This window comes from Nycticebus coucang, chromosome 14 (assembly GCF_027406575.1).
Source record: "Nycticebus coucang isolate mNycCou1 chromosome 14, mNycCou1.pri, whole genome shotgun sequence".
NCBI lineage: Eukaryota > Metazoa > Chordata > Mammalia > Primates > Lorisidae > Nycticebus > Nycticebus coucang.
In genome coordinates, this window is record NC_069793.1 from 66,650,332 (window position 1) to 66,670,280 (window position 19,949).

Genomic DNA, 19,949 nt, shown 5'->3' on the forward strand with positions numbered 1-19,949 from the left:
CGAGACCAGCCTGAGCCAGAGCAAGACCTCATCTCTAAAAATAACCAGGTGTTATGGTGGGCCCCTATAATCCCAGCTACTTGAGAGGCTGAGACGACAGAATCGCTTGAGTCCAAGAGTTTGAGGTTTCTGTGAGCTGTGATGCCACACCACTCTACCGAGGGCGACAAAGTGATACTCCATCTCAAAAACAAAACAAAACAAAAAAACATGGATGAACCTTGAAAACATTATGCTAAGTGAAAGAAGTCAGTCACAAAATGGGTGGGCATGGTGGCTCATGCCACCATGGAAGGCCAAGGCAGGAGGATTACTTAAGCTCAGGTGTTTGAGACCAGTCTGAGCAAGAGTGAGCCTCGATCTCTACAAAAAATAGAAAAATTAGCCAAGTGTGGTTGTGTGCGCCTATAGTCCCAGCTACTCCCGAGGCTGAGGCAGGAGGGTCACTTGAGTCCAGGAATTGGAGGTTGCAGTGAGGTACAATAATGCACATGGCCAAATTGTATACTTTAAATAAGTGAACTGATAGCCGGGTGTTGTGGTGGGCGCCTATAGTCCCAGCTACTTGGGAGGCTGAGGCAAGAGAATCACCTAAGCCCAGGAGTTTGAGGGTGCTATGAGCTGTGATGCCACAGCACCCTACCAAGGGCAATAAAGTGAAACTCTGTCTCTAAAAAATATATAAATATTTTATATAGACAGCTCTATATAAATAAATAAATAAGTGAATTATAAGCTATGCAAATTTTACCTTGTTAAATATATGTTTTTAAACCTATAACATAATTACTGATGAAATGATAAATATTTTCCTCTAAAACTGAGAACAAGATAAAGATACCTGCTCGGCAGTGGCTCACGCCTATAATCCTAGCACTCTGGGAGGCTGAGGTGTGTGGGTTGCCTGAGCTCAGGATTTCAAGGCCAGCCTGAACAAGAGTGAGACCCCATCTCTAGAAACAGCCAGGCATTGTGGTGGGCACCTGTAGTCCCAGCTACTTGGGAGGCTGAGATGACACAATTGCTTAAGCCCAAGAATTTGAGTTTGCTGTGAGCTGTGATGCGATAGCACTCTACTGAGGGCGACAAAGTAAGACTCTGTCTCAAAAAAAAAAAAAAAAAAAAAGACAAGGATATCTTATTTCATCCCTTCTGTCCAGCATTGTACTAGTGATCTTAGCTAACACAACATGTCAAGAAAAAATAATATGCCCTTTCACCATGTTGAGGACACAGCAATAAGTCACCAGGAAATGAGCCATCACTAGAAACGAAATATGCTAGTGCCTTGGTGTTGGAATTCCAAGCCACCAGAGCTGTTGTTTATAAGCTGCCCATTCTAGAGTATTTTGTTATACAAGTTCCAAACAGACAAAAATACCAATACATCCAAAATATTAGTTTAGAATGTAATCAATATTACAAAATATATTAATATTTTGTTTTCTTTTGTTTCTACTAAGTTTTCGAAATCCAGTGTATGTTTTATACTTATAGCATAGTTCAATTCACACATTAAATTTTCATCAGCACTACCTGGTAAGGCTGGGCATAGTGACATGTGCCTGTAGTCCTAGCTACCCGAGAGGCTGAGGAGGGAGGATCACTTCAGTCAAGAAGTTCAAGTCCAGCCTGGGCAGCATAAAGTGAGACCCCAGCTCTAAAAAAAAAAAAAAAAATAGTAATAAACTAAAAAAAAATTGATGTGCTTTTAGATTTCATAAAATTTACAATTGAAAAACGTAGATTTTCATACATGAACTCAATTTGTTCCAAGCATACCTAAAACTTTTCCAATAAATGATACCGATATCAAAAAAAAAAAAAGAAAAGAAAAAATAATATAAGGTTTAGAAAGGAGAAAGTAAAATGACTCCTAGGTACTTATGACACAATTGTTTATGTAAAAACTGCTAAAGAATTAACTAAAAACTACTGGAACTAACAAGCAAGTTCATGTCATTATGTAGCAATCAGTCGTATGTCTATATCAGTAGCAAACAACTGGAAATTGAAATTAAAAACAAGAACAAAACACCAGTTCCTTTATCATAAAAATAAATATAAAATACTTAAGAACAAATTTTTAAAATGTGTTTTAAAAAATGTTGAAGACTTCTATAGCAAAAATTATTAAACTGCTAGGAAAAACCGAAGGAAGACCTACACAAAAGGATATATATCATGTGCATGAATTGGAAGAATCAATATTGTTTAGACGTCAATTTCTTTTTTTTTCTTATGTTTTTGAGACAGGATCTTGCTCTGTGACCTGGGCTAGAGTACAGGGGCATCATCATAGCTCACTGCAACCTCTAGATCCTGGGCTAAAGTGATCTTCTTGCCTCAGCCTCCCAAGTGGCTGTAACTACAGGCATGTGCCACCATGCCTAGCTAATTTCCTATTTTTTTGTAGAGATGGGAGTCTTGCTCTTGCTTAGGCTGATCTTGAACTTTTGACTTCATATGATCCTCCCCACTCAGTCTAACAGGGTGCTAGGATTACAGGTGTGAGACACCATACCAGGCCTAGATGTCAATTTTTTATTTCTGGCCTTTCAGATGAATCAAGCAAGTTTTGTTACTAACTTAACTTTCCCTCCCTTTTTTTTTTGTTTGTTTTTTGAGACAGAGTCTCACTATGTTGCCCTTGGTAGAGTGCCACGGCATCACAGCTCACAGCAACCTCCAACTCTTGAGCTTAAGCGATTCTCTTACCTCAGCCTCCCAAGTAGCTGGGACTACAGGTGTCTGCCACAACACTCCGCTATTTTTTGTTGCAGTTGTCATTGTTGGCTAGCTGGCCCAGGCTGGCTTCAGACCTGCCAACTTTGGTGTATGTGGCTGGCGCTGTAACCACTGTGTTACGGGCGCTGAGCCACTCTCCTGTATTGTTAAATATAATCTCTAACAGCTTTGTTAAGGTAGAACTGACATACAATAAAATGGTACATAGTTAAAAGTAGACAACCTTATGGCTTTTGACATATGTATTTAACTGTGAGACTACCACAATCAAGTAATAAACATGCCCACTATCCCCCAAAGTTTCCCCATGTCCTTTTGTAATACTTCTTCTCATTCTTCCTTGCATCTTCTGTATCCTCAAGCAACAGTTGATCTGCTGTCACTATAGTGTATCATAGAATTTTATATAAATTGAATATCTGTCCAACTTTTTTCAGAACTAAAGATAGTTCTGAGATTTATTGCTGTTGCATCAATAGTTCATTCTAATTTATTGCTGAGTAGTGTTCCATAGTATGTGGATGCCATGTACCATTTTGTGAATACATTCACCTTTTAAAGGGCATTTGGGTTGTTTATAGCTCTTGGCTTATATAAGTTAATATGAATTTTGTTTTATTTTTTGCAGTTTTTGGCTGGGGCCGGGTTTGAACCCACCACCTCTGGTATATGGGGCCGGCACCCTACTTCTTGAGCCACAGGTGCCACCCAATATGAATTTTATGTGTAAGTCTTTGTATGGATACATGCTTTCATTTCTTGTGGGTAAATACTTAGACATGAAATGGATAGGTTATGTAAGTGTATACTTTTTGTAAGAAAATACCACACTGTTTTTCCAAAATCTTCTACCAGAAGTGTGTGAGTTATAATTACTTCTGTCCTCACCAATACTTGGTTTGATTAGTCTTTTTTTTTTTTAGAGACAGAGCCTCACTTTATAACCCTCGGTAGAGTGCCATAGCATCACAGCTCACAGCAACCTCCAACTCCTGGGCTTAGGTGATTCTCTTGCCTCAGCCTCCCAAGTAGCTGGGACTATAGGTGCCTGCCACAATGCCTGGCTATTTTTTTGTTGCAGCTTGGCCAGGGCTGGGTTTGAACCCACCACTCTCGGTATATGGGGCTGATGCCCTACTCACTGAGCCACAGGTGCCGCCCTTTGGTTAGTCTTTAATAAGCTTTTCTTTTTTTTTTTTGGCTGGGGCTGGGTTTGAACCCACCACTTCCGGCATATGGGACCAGCGCCCTACTCCTTGAGCCACAGGTGCCACCCTTAATAAGCTTTTCTAGTATGTGGTATCTCACTGTTTTTTTTTTTTTATTAAATCATAGCTGTGTACATTAATGCAATTATGGGGCACCATACACTGGTTTTATATACCATTTGACATATTTCCATCACACTGGTTAATATAGACTTCCTGGCATTTTCTTAAGTTATTGTGTTAAGACATTTATATTCTACATTTAGTAAGTTTCACATGTGCCCTTGTAAGATGCACCATAGGTGTGATCCCACCAACCACCTTCCCCCATTCTTCCTCCCCCCTCCCTCCCCTCCCTCTCCCTCTTCCCCATATTCTTAGGTTATAACTGGGTTCTAGCTTTCATATGAAAGCCATAAATTAGTTTCATAGTAGGGCTGAGTACATTGGATATTTTTCTTCCATTCTTGAGATACTTTACTAAGAATATGTTCCAGCTCCATCCATGTAAACATGAAAGAGGTAAAGTCTCCATCTTTCTTTAAGGCTGCATAATATTCCATGGTGTACATATACCACAATTTATTAATCCATTCGTGGATTGATGGGCACTTAGGCTTTTTCCATGACTTAGCAATTATGAATTGGGCTCCAATAAATATTCTGGTACAAATATCTTTGTTATAATGTGATTTTTGGTCTTCTGGGTATGTACCTAATAGAATTATAGGATTGAATGGCAGATCTATTTTTAGATGTCTAAGTGTTCTCCAAACATCTTTCCAAAAGGAATGTATTAATTTGCATTCCCACCAGCAGTGTAGAAGTGTTCCCTTTTCTCCACATCCATGCCAACATCTCTGGTCTTGGGATTTTGTGATATGGGCTAATCTTACTGGAGTTAGATGATATCTCAAAGTAGTTTTGATTTGCATTTCTCTGATGATTGAGGATGATGAGCATTTTTCATGTCTGTAGGCTGTGTGCCTGTCTTCTTCAGAGAAGTTTCTCTTCAAGTCCCTTGCCCAGCCTGCGATGGAATCACTTGTTCTTATCTTCCTAATATGTTCGATTTCTCTGTGGGTTCTAGTTATTAAACCTTTGTCAGAGACATAACCTGCAAATATCTTCTCCCATTCTGAGGGCTGTCTGCTTGCTTTACTTACTGTGTTCTTGGCTGTGCAGAAGCTTTTTAGTTTGATCAGGTCCCAGTAGTGTTTTTTTGAAGCTGCTTCAATTGCCCAGGGGGGTCCCCCTCATAAAATATTCACCCAGACCGATTTCTTCAAGAGTTTTCCCTGCAGTCTCTTCTAGTATTTTTATAATTTCATGTCTTAAGTTTAAATCTTTAATCCAGTTAGAGTCTATTTTAGTTAATGGTGAAAGGTCTGGGTCCAGTTTCAGTCTTCTACGGGTCGCCAGCCAGTTCACCCAGCACTATTTGTTAAATATGGAATCTTTTCCCCACTGAATGTTTTTAATTGCCTTGTCAAAGATCAAATAACAGTAAGTAGCTGGGTTCATCTCTTGGTTCTCTATTCTGTTCCATACATCTACCTCTCTGTTTTTGTGCCAGTATCATGCTGTTTTGATCACTATCAATTGATAGTATAGTCTGAGGTCTGGTAGCATGATTCCTCCTGCTTTGTTTTTATTTCTGAGTAATGTCTTTGCTATTCGAGGTTTTTTCTGATTCCATATAAAACGAAGTATTGTTTTTTCAAGATCTTTAAAGTATGACAGTGGAGCTTTAATAGGGATTGCATTAAAATTGTATATTGCTTTGGGTAGTATGGACATTTTAACAATGTTGATTCTTCCCAGCCATGAGCATGGTATGTTTTTCCATTTGTTAACATTTTCAGCTATTTCTTTTCTTAGAGTTTCATAGTTCTCTTTATAGAGCTCTTTCACGTCCTTTGTCAGATAAACTCCCAAATATTTCATCTTCTTTGGCACTACTGTGAATGGAATAGAGTCCTTCACTGTTTTTTCAGCTTGACTATTGTTGGTATATATAAAGGCTACCGATTTATGGATGTTGATTTTGTAACCTGAGATGCAGCTGTATTTCTTGATCACGTCTAAGAGTTTTGTAGTAGAATCCTTGGTGTTTTCCAGATATACAATCATATCATCTGTGAAGAGTGAAAGTTTGATCTCTTCTGATCCTATATGTATACCCTTGACTGCCTTTTCTTCCCTAATTGCGATGGCTAGAACTTCCATTACAATGTTAAAAGCAGTGGAGACAATGGGCAACCTTGCCTGATTCCTGATCTGAGTGGAAATGATTTCAATTTAACTCCATTCAATGTGATATTGGCTGTGGGTTTGCTGTGGACGGCCTCTTTCAGTTTAAGAAATGTCCCTTCTATACCAGTTTTCTTAAGTGTTCTGATCATGAAGGGATGCTGGATATTATCAAAAGCTTTTTCTGCATCAATTGAGAGAATCATATGATCTTTGTTTTTTAATTTGTTTATGTGTTGAATTATATTTATAGATTTACGTATATTGAACCAGCCTTGAGACCCTGGGATAAAACCGACTTGGTCATGATGTATAATTTGTTTGAAGTGTTGCTGGATTCTGTTTGTTAGGACCTTGTTGAATATTTTTGCATCTATATTCATTAGTGATATTGGTTTATAATTTTCTTTTTCTGGTTTGGGGATCAAGGTGATGTTTGCTTCATAGAACGTGTTGGGTAGTATTCCTTCTTTTTCTATATTTTGGAACAGGTTGAGTAATATAGATCCTACTTCCTCTTTAAAGGTTTGGTAGAATTCTGATGTGAAGCCATCTGGTCCCGGGCTTTTCTTTTTAGGGAGATTTTGTATAGTTGATGCTATTTCAGAACTTGATACAGGCCTGTTCAGCATTTCCACTTGATTCTAGCTAAGTCTTGGAAGGTGACGTGCTTCCAAGTATTGGTCAATTTCCTTCAGATTTTCATATTTCTGAGAATAAAGTTTCTTGTAATATTCATTAAGGATTTTTTGAATTTCTGAGGAGTTTGTTGTTATTTCATCTTTGTCATTTCTGATTGATGAAATTAAAGACTTTACTCTTTTTTTTTCCTGGTTAGGTTAGCCAAAGGTTTATCTTTTTTTTTTTTTTTTTTTGCGTTTTTGGCCGGGGCTGGGTTTGAACCCTCCACCTCCGGCATATGGGGTCAGCGGCCTACTCCTTTGAGCCACAGGTGCTGCCCAAGGTTTATCTCTTTTATTGACCTTTTCAAAAAACCAACTTTTTGATTTATTGATCTGTTGTATAATCCTTTTGTTTTCAATTTCATTTAATTCTGCTCTAATTTTGGTTATTTCTTTTCTTGTACTGGATTGAGGTTGAAATGTTCTCCCTTATCCTGTTACTTGAGATGTACCATTAGGTTGTTAACTTCCTCTCTTTCCATTTTCTTGAGGAAGGCTTGCAGGGCTATAAATTTCCCTCCTAGGACTGCCTTTGCAGTATCCCAGAGGTTCTGATAATTTGTGTCTTCATTGTCATTTTGTTCCAAAAATTTGGTAATTTCCTTCTTAATTTCATCTATGACCCAGCTGTCATTCAGCATAAGGTTATTTAACTTCCATGTTTTTGTATGAGTATGCAGACTCCTATTGTTACTGAGTTCAACTTTTATTCCATGGTGGTCCGAGAAGATGCAAGGAATAATTTCTATTCCTTTAAATTTACTGAGGTTAGACTTGTGACCTAAGATGTGATCGATTTTGGAGTATGTTCCATGGGCTGATGAGAAGTATGTGTATTCAGTTTTGTTGGGATGAAATGTTCTGTAGATGTTTGCTAAATCCAAATGTTGGATGATTAGGTTAAAATCTAAAATTTCTTTGCTCAGCTTCTTATTGGAGGATCTATCCAACACTGCCAAAGGAGTGTTAAAATCTCCAACTATTATGGAGCTGGAGGAAATCATGTCTGTTAGAGTTTCTCTTATAAATTGAGGAACATTTTGGTTGGGTGCAACATATTAATAATTGAAATCTCATTATATTAAGTATTACCCCTAACAAATATGAAGTTACTGTTCTTATCCTTCCTTACTTTTGTTGGTTTAAAGCCTATCATATCTGCAAATAGAATTGCAACACCTGCTTTTTTCTCATTTCCGTTTGCCTGAAATATGGATGACCATCCTTTCACCCTGAGTCTATATTTATCTTTGAAGGTAAGATGATATTCTTGTATGCAGCAGTTATCTGGCCTGAGTTTATGTATCCAGTCGGCCAACCTGTGCCTCTTTAGAGGACAGTTTAAGCCATTCACATTAATGGAGAATATTGATAAGCCTGGTAAAATTTTGGGTATTGAGTTTTTCGCAAGTCCAGTGGACATTTTTAATCCTTTCACCACTGTGAAAGTTGGAGTTTGAGCAAAAGTTTCTGAGTGAGTTTACTTTTGTGGTAGAGGATTGTGCTGGTCATTATGGAGGATAGGTCTGAGGATATCATGAAGAACTTGTTTAGTTATGACAAATTTCTTCAACATGTGAATGTAATTGAAGTATTTAATTTCTCCATCATAAATGAAACTCAGTTTAGTTGGATACAGGATCCTGGGTTGAAAGTTATTTTGTTTTAGGAGATTAAAAGTCGATGACCACTCTCTTCTGGCTTGAAAGTTTTCAGCAGAGAGATCTGCAGTCATTCTAATATTCTTCCCTTTGTAGGTTATGGTTTTCTTATGTCTGGCTGCTTTCAGAATTTTCTCCTTCATATTAACTTTAGTGAAGTTAATTATGATGTGCCTGGGGGAGGTTTTATTCCAGTTGAGTTGTGCTGGGGTTCTGAAACTGTCTGCTATTTGAATTTCAGAATCTCTTGGCATGTCTGGAAAATTCTCTTTCATAATTTCATGGAGAAGAGCCTCTATGCCTTGCGAAGCCACTTCATCACTTTCCGGGATTCCAATGAGGCGGATATTAGCCTTCTTTGAATTATCCCAGAGCTCTCTGAGATAGCTCCGTTTTTGCTCTCCATTTCTCTTCCTCTTTGAGAGTTTGGGAGCATTCAAAAGCTTTGTCTTCAATGTCAGAAATCCTTTCTTCTGCTTGCTCCACTCTGTTACTGAGGGATTCTACTGTACTTTTCAGATCTTTGAGGGCTGCAAATTCTTGCTTCAATGTGTCAAAATCTTTGGTGATCTTGTCTTTAAATTCATTGAATTCTTCAGACAACTTTTGAATTTCTCTTTGAATTTCCAATTCACGCTTTTCCTCCATTCTATTAATCTTGTTTGCAATCCAAACTCTGAACTCGATTTTTTTTTTTACCACAGCACTAAATTTTATTAGGGATTTCAAAAGGGTTAAATTTCCAGGAAAGAGGGAGTCCTAGTTAGAGAGCACAAAAGCCCATGAAGCCTCTTCAGATCTCATAGGGAACTACTGGCTCAGGTTCTTTGGTAGGATTGCCCCCTCATTCCAGGTATAAATTATTATAAGGATACTGCTTTGGCACCATGGGCTGGTAGGTGGGGTACATCTCCCAATGCAGAACATGAAAAATCCTGAAGGCCGCAAAGCCAAAGAGTTGCTTATACATGACGTTCCAAGAAACAGGTGTGGGTGACATGTCCATATGGTTCCTGATATACATGTCTAGGTGTCAGTGTATCGGTTCACCCCAGTTCAACCTCAGGTCTGGGTGGTCCCAGTCATACTAGGGATCCCTCTTGTGCTGTGAGTGGTTAGGGAGCTTTGGATAGTCACCATACCCCCATGCCATCATCCAGGTAAGGCTCATAGTGTTCTACACGCATATTATACTTCTTGATGGCGGTGCCCGTTCTTCTGGCATCTTAGGATAGGGCCCCAGGAGCATATCCTTGGTAATGTGGGAGGCTGTCCGTGCACCTAATGGCACCACGTTCTGGGCTGCTCTTTGCAACCATTGTACTCCCAGGACTCCCAGGACCCGCATCCTGGCTGCTACCATCTTCACCTTCTTTGCGGTTCTGAACTCGATTTCTGACATCTCGGCCATCTGTTTATGAATGGGATCGTCAGTTACATCTGCCATATTTTTCCTGGGGGTGGGGCAGTTGATCTACTCTGGTTATTCATGTTACCAGAGTTTTTCCGCTGATTTCACCCCATGATTATTTTACACCATTTGACTAGATGAGTGGATAAAGAAAAGTTGGGTTTGGGGCTTCAGGAGTAGTGATTAACCAGCCCTTTGCTCAAAAGCTGGGACTGGTGTCTGTACCTTTTCCCCTGAAGGATCTGTACAGTGCTGTGGCCTGAGAAACTGGGGACCTGCTTGGTGTGGTGGAGCTAAGTGGCTCTGTTTTGTTTTCAGCTGGTCTCTGTCCGACCCTAGTGAATCAGTTACTCTGGGTTTAAGTCTCAGCTGTGGAGAAATACTAGCAATTAAGTCACCCTGCCCACCACAGGCAACAATTGGAAAAGGAAAATCCAACCTTCCTACAACCACACACCCAGGGTACCACTTGGATAGTCCTTGGGCGATTGGTCCAGTTCAAGAGGTCCAAATCAATTCTCTCAGTCAGCACCTGTCTCAGGTGGGAGAGTTTTAAAGGTCTCTGGCAACTAGATTGCAGGGGTCTGCTGACAAATCAACTCAAATATGACTTGCTCCAGTGCTCCGTGAGGTCAGGAGGACCCACCCAGCAAATAGATTAGTCTGGGAAAGTTGATGCCTCCTTCCCCACCTTGCACCTCTGTCACACCCAGTCACTGTTAACCCCACAGGGCTGTGACCCAGTTGCCTCCAATGAGCAGATACTCCAGGGATTTGCACCTGCCTGAATTGCAGGGAGATCTATATCTCCTCAGCCAGGGCGCTGGTCTCTGCCACTAACCGGCAGGGGGAGGTGAGGCCTGAGAACCTCGGGTGCTTGATGGAGGCTGGAGCTGTTCACTCAGTTCCAGCCCTGCCCCTTATTGATGTTACTGACAGAACAACTTTGCGGAATTTGTTTCTGTCCCAGCTAAATTCCCCGCATTAGAGAAGCTGTTTTGAGTTCACAGAACCTGTGCTTCAGGCCTTGTCTGTGCTGCTGCCTGGTAGTTTGTATTTGCAGCACAGTTAGCTGTTAGTTCTAGCCTCCTGCCCTCCTTTGTCTGGGCTGATCCCCTGGGGGCTGGGTGCGCCTTAGGCTCAGTAAAGCCGTCCTCTGGGTCAGCCCCACCCTGGGAATCTGCTGGCTCTGCAGTTGCGTTTTCTACTCCCCACGCTCCACCCAGGCCAGTACTGCCTCAGGCAAACCCTTTACTTACGGGGCCTGTGTTTCCATCCCAAATCTTTCCTGCCTGTGGCTGCCACCGGAGAAGATGCCCAGCCTCCTCTGGTTGCCCAGAGAGACAGGGGGTGTGACTCTGTAATATCCAGGGGTGAGCCCTATTGTTGCCAAAAATGGCTGCTGCCCTGTGCCTCAGGGCACCGCCACTCCTGTGTGGTTCCCTCTCAGCCGACTGTCCTCTCTTCACTCCCGTGGCGCAGAATCAGCACTGGCCAGCAGCAGTCCATGCCCTGTCCACACCTCTCGAGATAATACTCAAGAATCTGGACTCCTGAGGGACAGGCTTCCAGACCTCAGAGTGAGTGGAAGGGAATCCTGGGAGCTCAGCATTGCAGGTAGATAATATATAGTTTTATGCCTGGCAGGAGACTGCCATGGCACCGTAGTAGGGGAAGTAGGTCCAGTTTTTAGAGGGTCTCTCACGTGGGATATAATGGGAGGACTTTTTGAACTCTGCTTGTTTGTTTATGGGGGTACTCCAAGCTGTTTCTCATGGGGGAGGGGACTCCCATCTGCTTGGTGATGGATTTTTGTTATCTTTCGTTTGTATCCTTGGGGTCGCAGCTCACCTCAGCAGGGTTGATGTGCGTTCTTCAACCTTCTCTCTTGGCGTAGCTCTAATCCGCCAGGTTACTTGCTAAATTTCTGTCCTTTAACTCTCCTTCTGGATGGGAGCCTCTGTGGAAAGCTGGCTTCAGTCAGCCTTCTTGTCTCCCCCCCTCCAGGATTTCCTCACTGTGGTTTTAATTTGCATTTTTGTAGTGACTATGATGTCATACATCCATTCATGTCCTTTTTAGGCCTTTTTTTTTTTTTTTTTGAGACAGAGTCTATGTCACCCTTGGTAGAGTGCCGTGGCATCACAGCTCACAGCAACCTCCAACTCTTGGGCTTCAACGATTCTCTTGCCTCAGCCTCCTGAGTAGCTGGGACTACAGGTGCCTGCTGCAACGCCTGGCTATTTTTTGGTTGCTGTTTGTCATTGTTGTTTAGCAGGTCCAGGCTAGGCTTGAACCTGCCAGCTTCAGTGTATGTGCCTGGGGTTCTACTCACTGAGCTATAGGAGCTGTGCCTTTTTTTAGGCCATTTTTCTATCTTCTTTGGTGAAGTGTCCATCTGGTTGAATCTTTTTTTTTTAAATAATTTATTCATTAATTAGATCAAAAGTGAAGACCCAAAATTGAAAGTGAAATTCCCAAAATGAAGATCCCCTGACCAACATAATCCACAACACCTGAGTATTTATTAGAAATGCAAATTCCAGAGCGGTGCCTGTGGCTCAAAGGGGTAGGGCGCTGGCCCCATATGCCGGAGTTGGCGGGTTCAAACCCAGCACTGGCCAAAAACCGCAAAAAAAACAGAAATGCAAATTCCAGGCCCTATCCCTGTACTTTTACCAATTTTTTATTGAATTGTTTTCCTATCAATTATGAGAGTTCTTCATGTATTTGGAATATCAACCCTTTATCAAATATGCAATTTGCAAATATTTTTTCACTCCTTGGTTTTTTTTTCATTCAGTTTCTTACTTAGGACCCCAGTTTCTTGGAGGCTGCTGGCTGGAAACTACTCCCAGCTCCTTGCTATGTAGGTCTCTCTGGAGGCAGCTCACAACATGGCAGGTTGGGCCGGGCAAGGTGGCTCACATCTGTAATCCTAGCTCTACTGGAAGACTGAGGCAGATAGATGGAGCTAAAATAGAAAAACTAGAAATAGAAAAAACTAGCCAGGTGGGGTGGTGCATGCCTGTAGTACTCAGGAGGCTGAGGCAAGTGGATTGCTCGAGCCCAGGAGTTTGAGGTTGCTATGAGCTATGATGATGCCACAACACTCTACCCAGGGTGACAGAGTAAAACTTTGCCTCAAAACAAAAAATAAAAACATGTTTCATAAAAGAGTTAGAAAGGTGGTGTGAATACAAAAGCCATAGTCTTCATAATCTGATCTCTGAAGTGACACCTTATTACTTTTGCTGTATTCTATTCTTTAGAAGCAAGTTACTAGTGTCAAACTTACATTCAAGGGACGGGGAGCATACAGGGATTGACTACCAGGAAGCAGAGATTAGGAACCATTTCAGAAGCTGCATTCAGAAAATGCACAGATAATATGTATTTTTTTAATTCACTCTCGGTAGAGTACTGTGGTATTATAGCTCATAGCAACCTCCAACTCTTGGGCTCAAGCGATTCTCTTGACTCAGCCTCCTAGTAGCTGGGACTACAGGTGCTCGCATGATGCTCAGCTACCTTGTTTTGTTTTGTTTAGCAGGCTGGGGTGGGTTCAAACCCACCAGCCCTACAGTATGTGGCTGGCGCCCTAACCACTGAGCTATGGGCGCCCACCCACAGATACTTATTGCAAGCACCATATTCAAAGGCAGGTGCAATGGTACACCCATCTAGTCCCAGCTGCTTGGGAGGCTGAGGCAGGATTGCTTGAGCCCAGTTTGAGGATGTGGTGTACTATGATCATGCCTGTGAATAGACACTGGATTCCAACCTGGGCAACATAGTGAGACCCTGTCTCTAAAAAAATAAATACCATATTCAAAATTCTTTGTTTTCAATATTTTAATTCTTCCTGTTTTTATCTTTCTGGAATTGCTACTAGATGTTGCCATTTATACAATTATCCTCCTCCACTTATGTGTACCTTATTTCAACCATTGAATTTTTCACACTTAATTTTTGTTTTTTATTAAAATGTTTTAATTTTTTCAGAGAGGAGGTCTTGCTTAGGCTGGTCTCAAACTCCTGAGCTCAAGCAATCCACCCACCTCCCAGAGTGCTAGGATTACAGGCATGAGCCACTGTGCCTGTTATTAACTATTAAGCTGTTTTTGTAGTGAGAAAATATGGTTGAATTTCAAAAACTTAAATTTTAAGAACAGGTACCAGGCACCAGGCCATAGTTCATGGGTCCCTGTCCAAAGGCAAAGGCATGATTAACAGTGATAAACCAAAAGTAGAACTTAAAATACTTCTCTGTTGGATTCCATGGCTCATACTTGTAATCCTAGAACTCTGAGAGGCCTATGTGGGTGGACTGTTTGAACTCAGGAGTTTGAGACCTACAGCAAGAAAATTTTCTCCACTAAAAATAGAAAAATTAGCCAGGCATTGTGCTATGTGCCTAGTCCCAGCTACTTGGGAGGCTGAGGCAAGAAGATTGCTTGAACCCAGAAGTTTGAGGTTGCATTAAGTTACTATGACGCCTATACTCTACCCAGGGTGACAGTGAGATATGGCTCAAAAAAAAAGCAAATAAAATACTTTTCTTGATATACTTGATCTATCCCATTACTGTCTCCACCAGAGCCCTTTCAAGTTGCAGTCACTATCCCGTACCCCAAACAACAGTCTTCTGACTCCCTGGAGATTTCTTACATTTGTTGCTGTTTTGTTATTTTTCTGGATTCCATGCTCCCTTTATAATTCTTCTAGGGAGGGAGTAAGAAGCAATGCTACCTTACCGCCTTGGCAGGAATGGGAAACCAAGTCAATAACTGTTTTCTTTTAAGGTTTATTTATATATTTTTGGCAGCAAAATTGTGTTTATTAAAAAAACAAAAAACAAAAAAACACCCTGGACTATGAACACATTTCACTGCTTCAAGTGAAGAAACCCCAAGCCAAATAAAAAGACCAATATTAAAAGCAGCATAACTAGTTACTTTCTTAAAGATACATAAAAAGAATCAAATGGAACAGTGTAGGAAGACAATCACCCCCTTGTCAGAAATCATAACTTCTTCCGAATAAAGATATGACCCATCTGTCATATTGAATTGATATTTATTTCAGGACATGCCATGTCAAAATAAAACAAACAGTCAACCCTTGCCTTTAACAATAATATTGTATTATAAAAGCACTTTACAACTCCATCCCATCTTTAAGTATAAGTTACTGGTATGTGGGCTAATGATTATCTGAAAGCATTTTTCTATTCAGATCCATAATCCAAGTGCTCTCTGAATATTACAAGGTGACAATAAGTGGGAAGAGGAAGAGGAAAAAGAGGGGACTAAGGTTCTCCCAGTTAAGCATCTTGTTACAATGAGGGGATGAGGAAGTATGAAGATATTTTTGTTGTCTTTTCATCTTTATACTGTGTTAAGCAATGCTTACAACATAAATTCAGCAGGCTTTTCCTGAGCTGTAAACTCAGAAATTTTCTTCCTGCAAACAATGTATTTACAAAGTATTTATTAACTTACACAGCAATCTCACAATAACTAGTAAAGATTAAAAGGGTGCACTCCTATTAGAATTGTTTGCAGTGTTTTAAGGGAAATACATATTGCCATGGTGATGAAGCTCTAACTAGATTCAATAAAACATCTAAAAATTGAAAGTAGTTTTTAAAAAAAAAGGCAAAGAAATAAATACCACCAAGGAAGAAAGATTAATTGTAGCTTAAATATAAAACTAAATCACTAGTTCATTAACCAAACTATACAGATCTAATAAAAAGCAAAACCAGCCTGAAAGACCCAACATTTAAAAAATGCTAAAAAATAAGGCATTAAGCTGCATAATATTGAGTTTTATTTCCATTCTCTCTTTTCTTCTTCTATGTATGCTTTTTCTGATCTGCCTCTAGGGGCTTACAAAAGAACAGTTTCTGTCTTCAATTTGACCTCAAATGTCCTAAGCAAAGTATTTGCTTTTTTGCCAAGAGTTCTTTTCTTGGTAAGCTTTAGACATCATTATTCCTACTAGTTTAGTAATTTAATTTTGATCATGGTGCCAAATCTAAATTCTTCCACTGGTTCTTCTTAAAGGAATTTGACTTTTACAGTACCTTGCCTGCATAGCATTTTAAAAAAAGAGTGAAAACCCAAGTGAAACCTACTGCTTAAAGATTTGTTTTTAAACAAACAGAGTATCTCTATCTTGATAATTTGAAAACCTTGGGAGAAATAGTTTGTTAGAACTTGACGATTTTACCATGAAGAATTAAATATTAAAAACTTGTCTGAATCACTTGGTTACTTTTCTCTCCCAGAGTCTAATAAAGCACATGTGAAAGGGTCATTCGTTTTGGTCAGAAATATTTTATGTTCCTCTATTGTAAATACTCAGTATGTTCATTACTCATTTTGAAGATGTACCAAAACACTTTTTTTATCCAAACATTGCCCACCATGATAGCTGCATTGAGACCACGAAGAACGTCTAAGTAATTTATATCAGTGTGCAATAAGAAGTTTGTACACCTTGGCTCATGGCCCAGAGCAAGTAGTGTTTGTAAAATTGAAGGATAATTCCAATGGGCTTAGTCTGACTGCTGCTTTGCCACCTCGTTTGTTTTGAGGAAAAGAGGGAGGGTAAGAACAGGGAATGGACTTGAGGGGAGTTGAGAAAAAGCAGCACGAGATCAAATAGGCAGTGAACATATTGCTCCTTAACCAAGCCACTCATACTGCTGAGATTTCCATCATTTGAAGTACATTATCAGAACATTAAAAAAGGAAAAAATGTTAAGAAAATGTATCTAATTTTTAAAGTTATCACTGGAATATGCTGGAATCTTTTGGCTTTTTGTAAAATATAAATAATGAAGACACTGACTTTTTTTGTGCTTGTGAAGCTAATAGATCATCTCCATGAGACAGGCAGCAATGATGAATTGCAATACGTTATTACTGAAGGGAAAAGATTCAAGCCAATATTCACACTGCAGTCAATGAAAGAGTAAGGGGGCCAAAGCAGTGAGCTTTTGAAGAAGGGTTGAAGGTGCCACAGGGGATTAGCAGGAACAGCCTCCTTCGCTGACTGGTTGCTCCTGAGGCTTTTCCAGTTTTATGTCAATCACTGAAGCAAAAGTTAAGGAGGTATAAATGACAATGTATAATTCCAATTCTGCTCAACAGTGATTCCTTTCTTACTTAAGAGCCTACACAGTCACTATTTTCTATGTAGCTACCTCATCATACAAAGTCCTCAAATGGAATAAACTTGCTTATAACTATTCTATGCAGTAAAGGTCAGAATAAGGTACAAGTCCTATTTATAAGAATCTTTCCTAAGGAAATTATTCTACTGAAGCAAGAAACCATATGGAGACAATGTTGCTTATGAAGATGATATTCCTTAAAGAATTCATTACTGTTAATAAAAATCTGAAAGTAGCCTACAATGTAGTTCCAACAATAAAAAAAATTTAGTAAGTAATAGAACTTTGCCCCTTTGCCCTCCTGTCTCTCCTGCATGTGAGGATGCACCATTCATCCACTCCAGGGGATATAGTAACAAGGCATCATCCTAGAAGCAGAGAGAGCCCTCATCAGCCACCAGATCTGGTGGCACCTTGATCTTGAAATTCCCAGACTACAGAATTGTGAGAAATAAAATTATGCCTTTGTAAATTAAAAAAAAAAAAAAAAAGACAAAAAAGGAACTTAAACTCAGTGGAACAGGCTTGGTGCCCATAGCATAGTGCTTACAGCACCAGCCACATGCACCAAGGGTGGCAGGTTTAAACCTGGCCCAAGCCAGCTAAACAATGACAACTATAACAAAAAAATAGCCAGGTGTTGTGGCGGGTGCCTATAGTCCCAGCTACTTGGGAGGCTGAGGTAGGAAAATCACTTAAGCCCAAGAGTTTGAGGTTGCTGTGAGCTGTGACACCACAGCATTCTACTGAGGGCAACATAGTGAGACTCTGTCTCAAAAATAAAACAAACAAAAAACCCCAGTAGAACAGCTTATGCCATTAAAAGTAATACAGGGCTGGGTTGGTGGCTCATACCTGTAAGCCTACCACTTTAGGAGGCCACGCTGGGAGGAATGCTTGAGGCCAGGAGTTTAAGACCAATTGGAGCAACATAGCAAGACCCTGTCTCCCCCCACCCCCCAAAAAAAAATTAGCTAGGCACAATAGTGCATGGCTATAGTGGGAAGAGTTGAATACAAAATGCCATGTATTCCATAGCTTAAAAAAATGTCTGGATACGGAGAAACACTAGAACATAAATATAAAATAATGAAAAAAATAAAATACAAAATCCTTCAAAGTAACTAATATGAGATGTCCTTCATTATGTTCCATTTCTGAAAGCAGAGTCCATGATAGAGTGCCAGTTTCTTTCTTTTTTAATTTCAGATTAATATAAGGATACAAACAATTAGGTTACATTGTTTGCATTTGTTAGGTAAAGTCCAAGTTGTAGTTAAGAGCTTCCCTAAGGAGACGGCCACTTTATTTCTTGCCTATGTCAAGTAGAAAGCCCAAATGTTCCTTGAGCTCACGAGTTCAAGATCAGTCTGAGCAAGAGCAAGACCCCGTCTCTAAAAAATACCCGAGCATTGTGGTGGGTGCCTGTAGTCCCAGCTACTTGGGAGGCTGAGGCAAGAGAATCGCTTGAGCCCAGAAGTTTAAGGTTGCCGTTAGCTATGATGCCACGGCACCCTACCCAGGGCGACAAAGTGAAACTCTGTCTCAAAAAAGAAAAGCCCAGAGTCCAGGTTACTCAAAATGAAGAAGCAAGGAGACAAGGATTCTAAGAGTTTCCTGCTCATTAAAAGGCAAACAAAAACCCTCGATAAATTACAGTGAGCAGCAGGCCATGAAGGGTACACTTGGATAACCAACCCTCATTTGCTATAAAAAAAAACCTCTGAGTTTTTATTTTTCTAGAGAGCATGTTTAAAAAAAAAAAAGTAAAGAAAATCTCACTTTCTATGTCCCTAAGCCATCAATTCCTTTTTTTTTTTTTTTTTTAAGACAGAGTCTCACTTTGTCACCCTCGGTAGAGTGCCGTGGTGTTACAGCTCACAGCAACCTCTAGCTCTTGGGCTTAGTGATTCTCTTGCCTCAGCCTCTCGAATAGCTGGGACTACAAGCGCCCCGCCACAACACCTGGCTACATCAATTCCTGACTGTAAAGGGCAATAGTATTTTTTTTGTTTGTTTTTTGTAGCATCATAGCTCACAGCAACCTCAAAATCTTGGGCTCCAGAGATCCCTTTGCCTCAGCCACTGGCCAAAATGCCTGGCTATTTTTTTTTTTTTTTTTTTTGCAGTTTTTGGCCAGGGCTGGGTTTGAACCCACCACCTCCGACATATGGGGCAGGCGCCCTACTCTGTTGAGCCACAGGCACTGCCCTATTTTTTTTTTTTTGTAGAGAAAGAGTCTTGTACTTGGTCAGGCTGGTCTTGAACTACTGAACTCAAATGATCCACCTCTGCCATCCAGACTGCTGGGATTACAGGCATAAGCTACTGCGCCAGTGGCAATGGCATTAAAAAAAAAAAAAAAAAGAAAAGGAAAATAAAAAGGAAAGGTAATGAAAGGCAATAGCATAAAATTCCTTAGCCAACCAAGTAGGGCTCTAAAAACCAGTTTTAACAATAAACATTTTCTGATTAAACAAAAAGGATACTGTCTTCTCTGCTTCTGTCCTGTGTGCTTTCCATTCCAGGCAAAGCTGCTGCTACACGTCGGAAGAGCTGTGGGAAAGAGAGAAATGTGATAGCTGGAAGGGAAAATTTAGCAAATGACATTTTTGCTGGTATTTCATAGCTATTTGTTCGTGTCTTATCTCAACAGTCAAAAAGTAGGGATCATGTCTTTATACCTTTTTGTATTTGGCAAACTGTTTTTCATATATTCATTTATAGAATGAATAGATATTTAGTATGCTTTCATGCTGCTAAAATCTAAGTGAGGAACATGTTAGATGTAAGAATAAA

At 40.1% G+C, this 19,949-nt stretch overlaps 1 protein-coding gene and 1 pseudogene across 5 annotated transcripts in view; both read right to left on the reverse strand.

Annotated features, from left to right (window-relative positions):
- Positions 1-9,239: 9,239 nt before the first annotated feature.
- On the reverse strand, positions 9,240-9,955 carry LOC128564526 (NADH dehydrogenase [ubiquinone] 1 beta subcomplex subunit 8, mitochondrial-like; annotated as a pseudogene).
- Positions 9,956-15,027: 5,072 nt separating this feature from the next.
- RAB6A (RAB6A, member RAS oncogene family) overlaps positions 15,028-19,949 on the reverse strand; it is a 97,732-nt gene continuing 92,810 nt past the window's right edge. For all 5 annotated transcript variants that reach the window (XM_053560637.1, XM_053560636.1, XM_053560635.1 and 2 more), the window contains 2 exons: positions 19,640-19,706; positions 15,028-17,068 (listed from right to left, as the gene is read on the reverse strand). In XM_053560637.1, the coding sequence (XP_053416612.1) occupies positions 17,004-17,068; positions 19,640-19,706 (132 nt within the window). In that variant the 3' untranslated portion in view covers positions 15,028-17,003. The remainder of the gene's footprint in view (positions 17,069-19,639; positions 19,707-19,949) is intronic.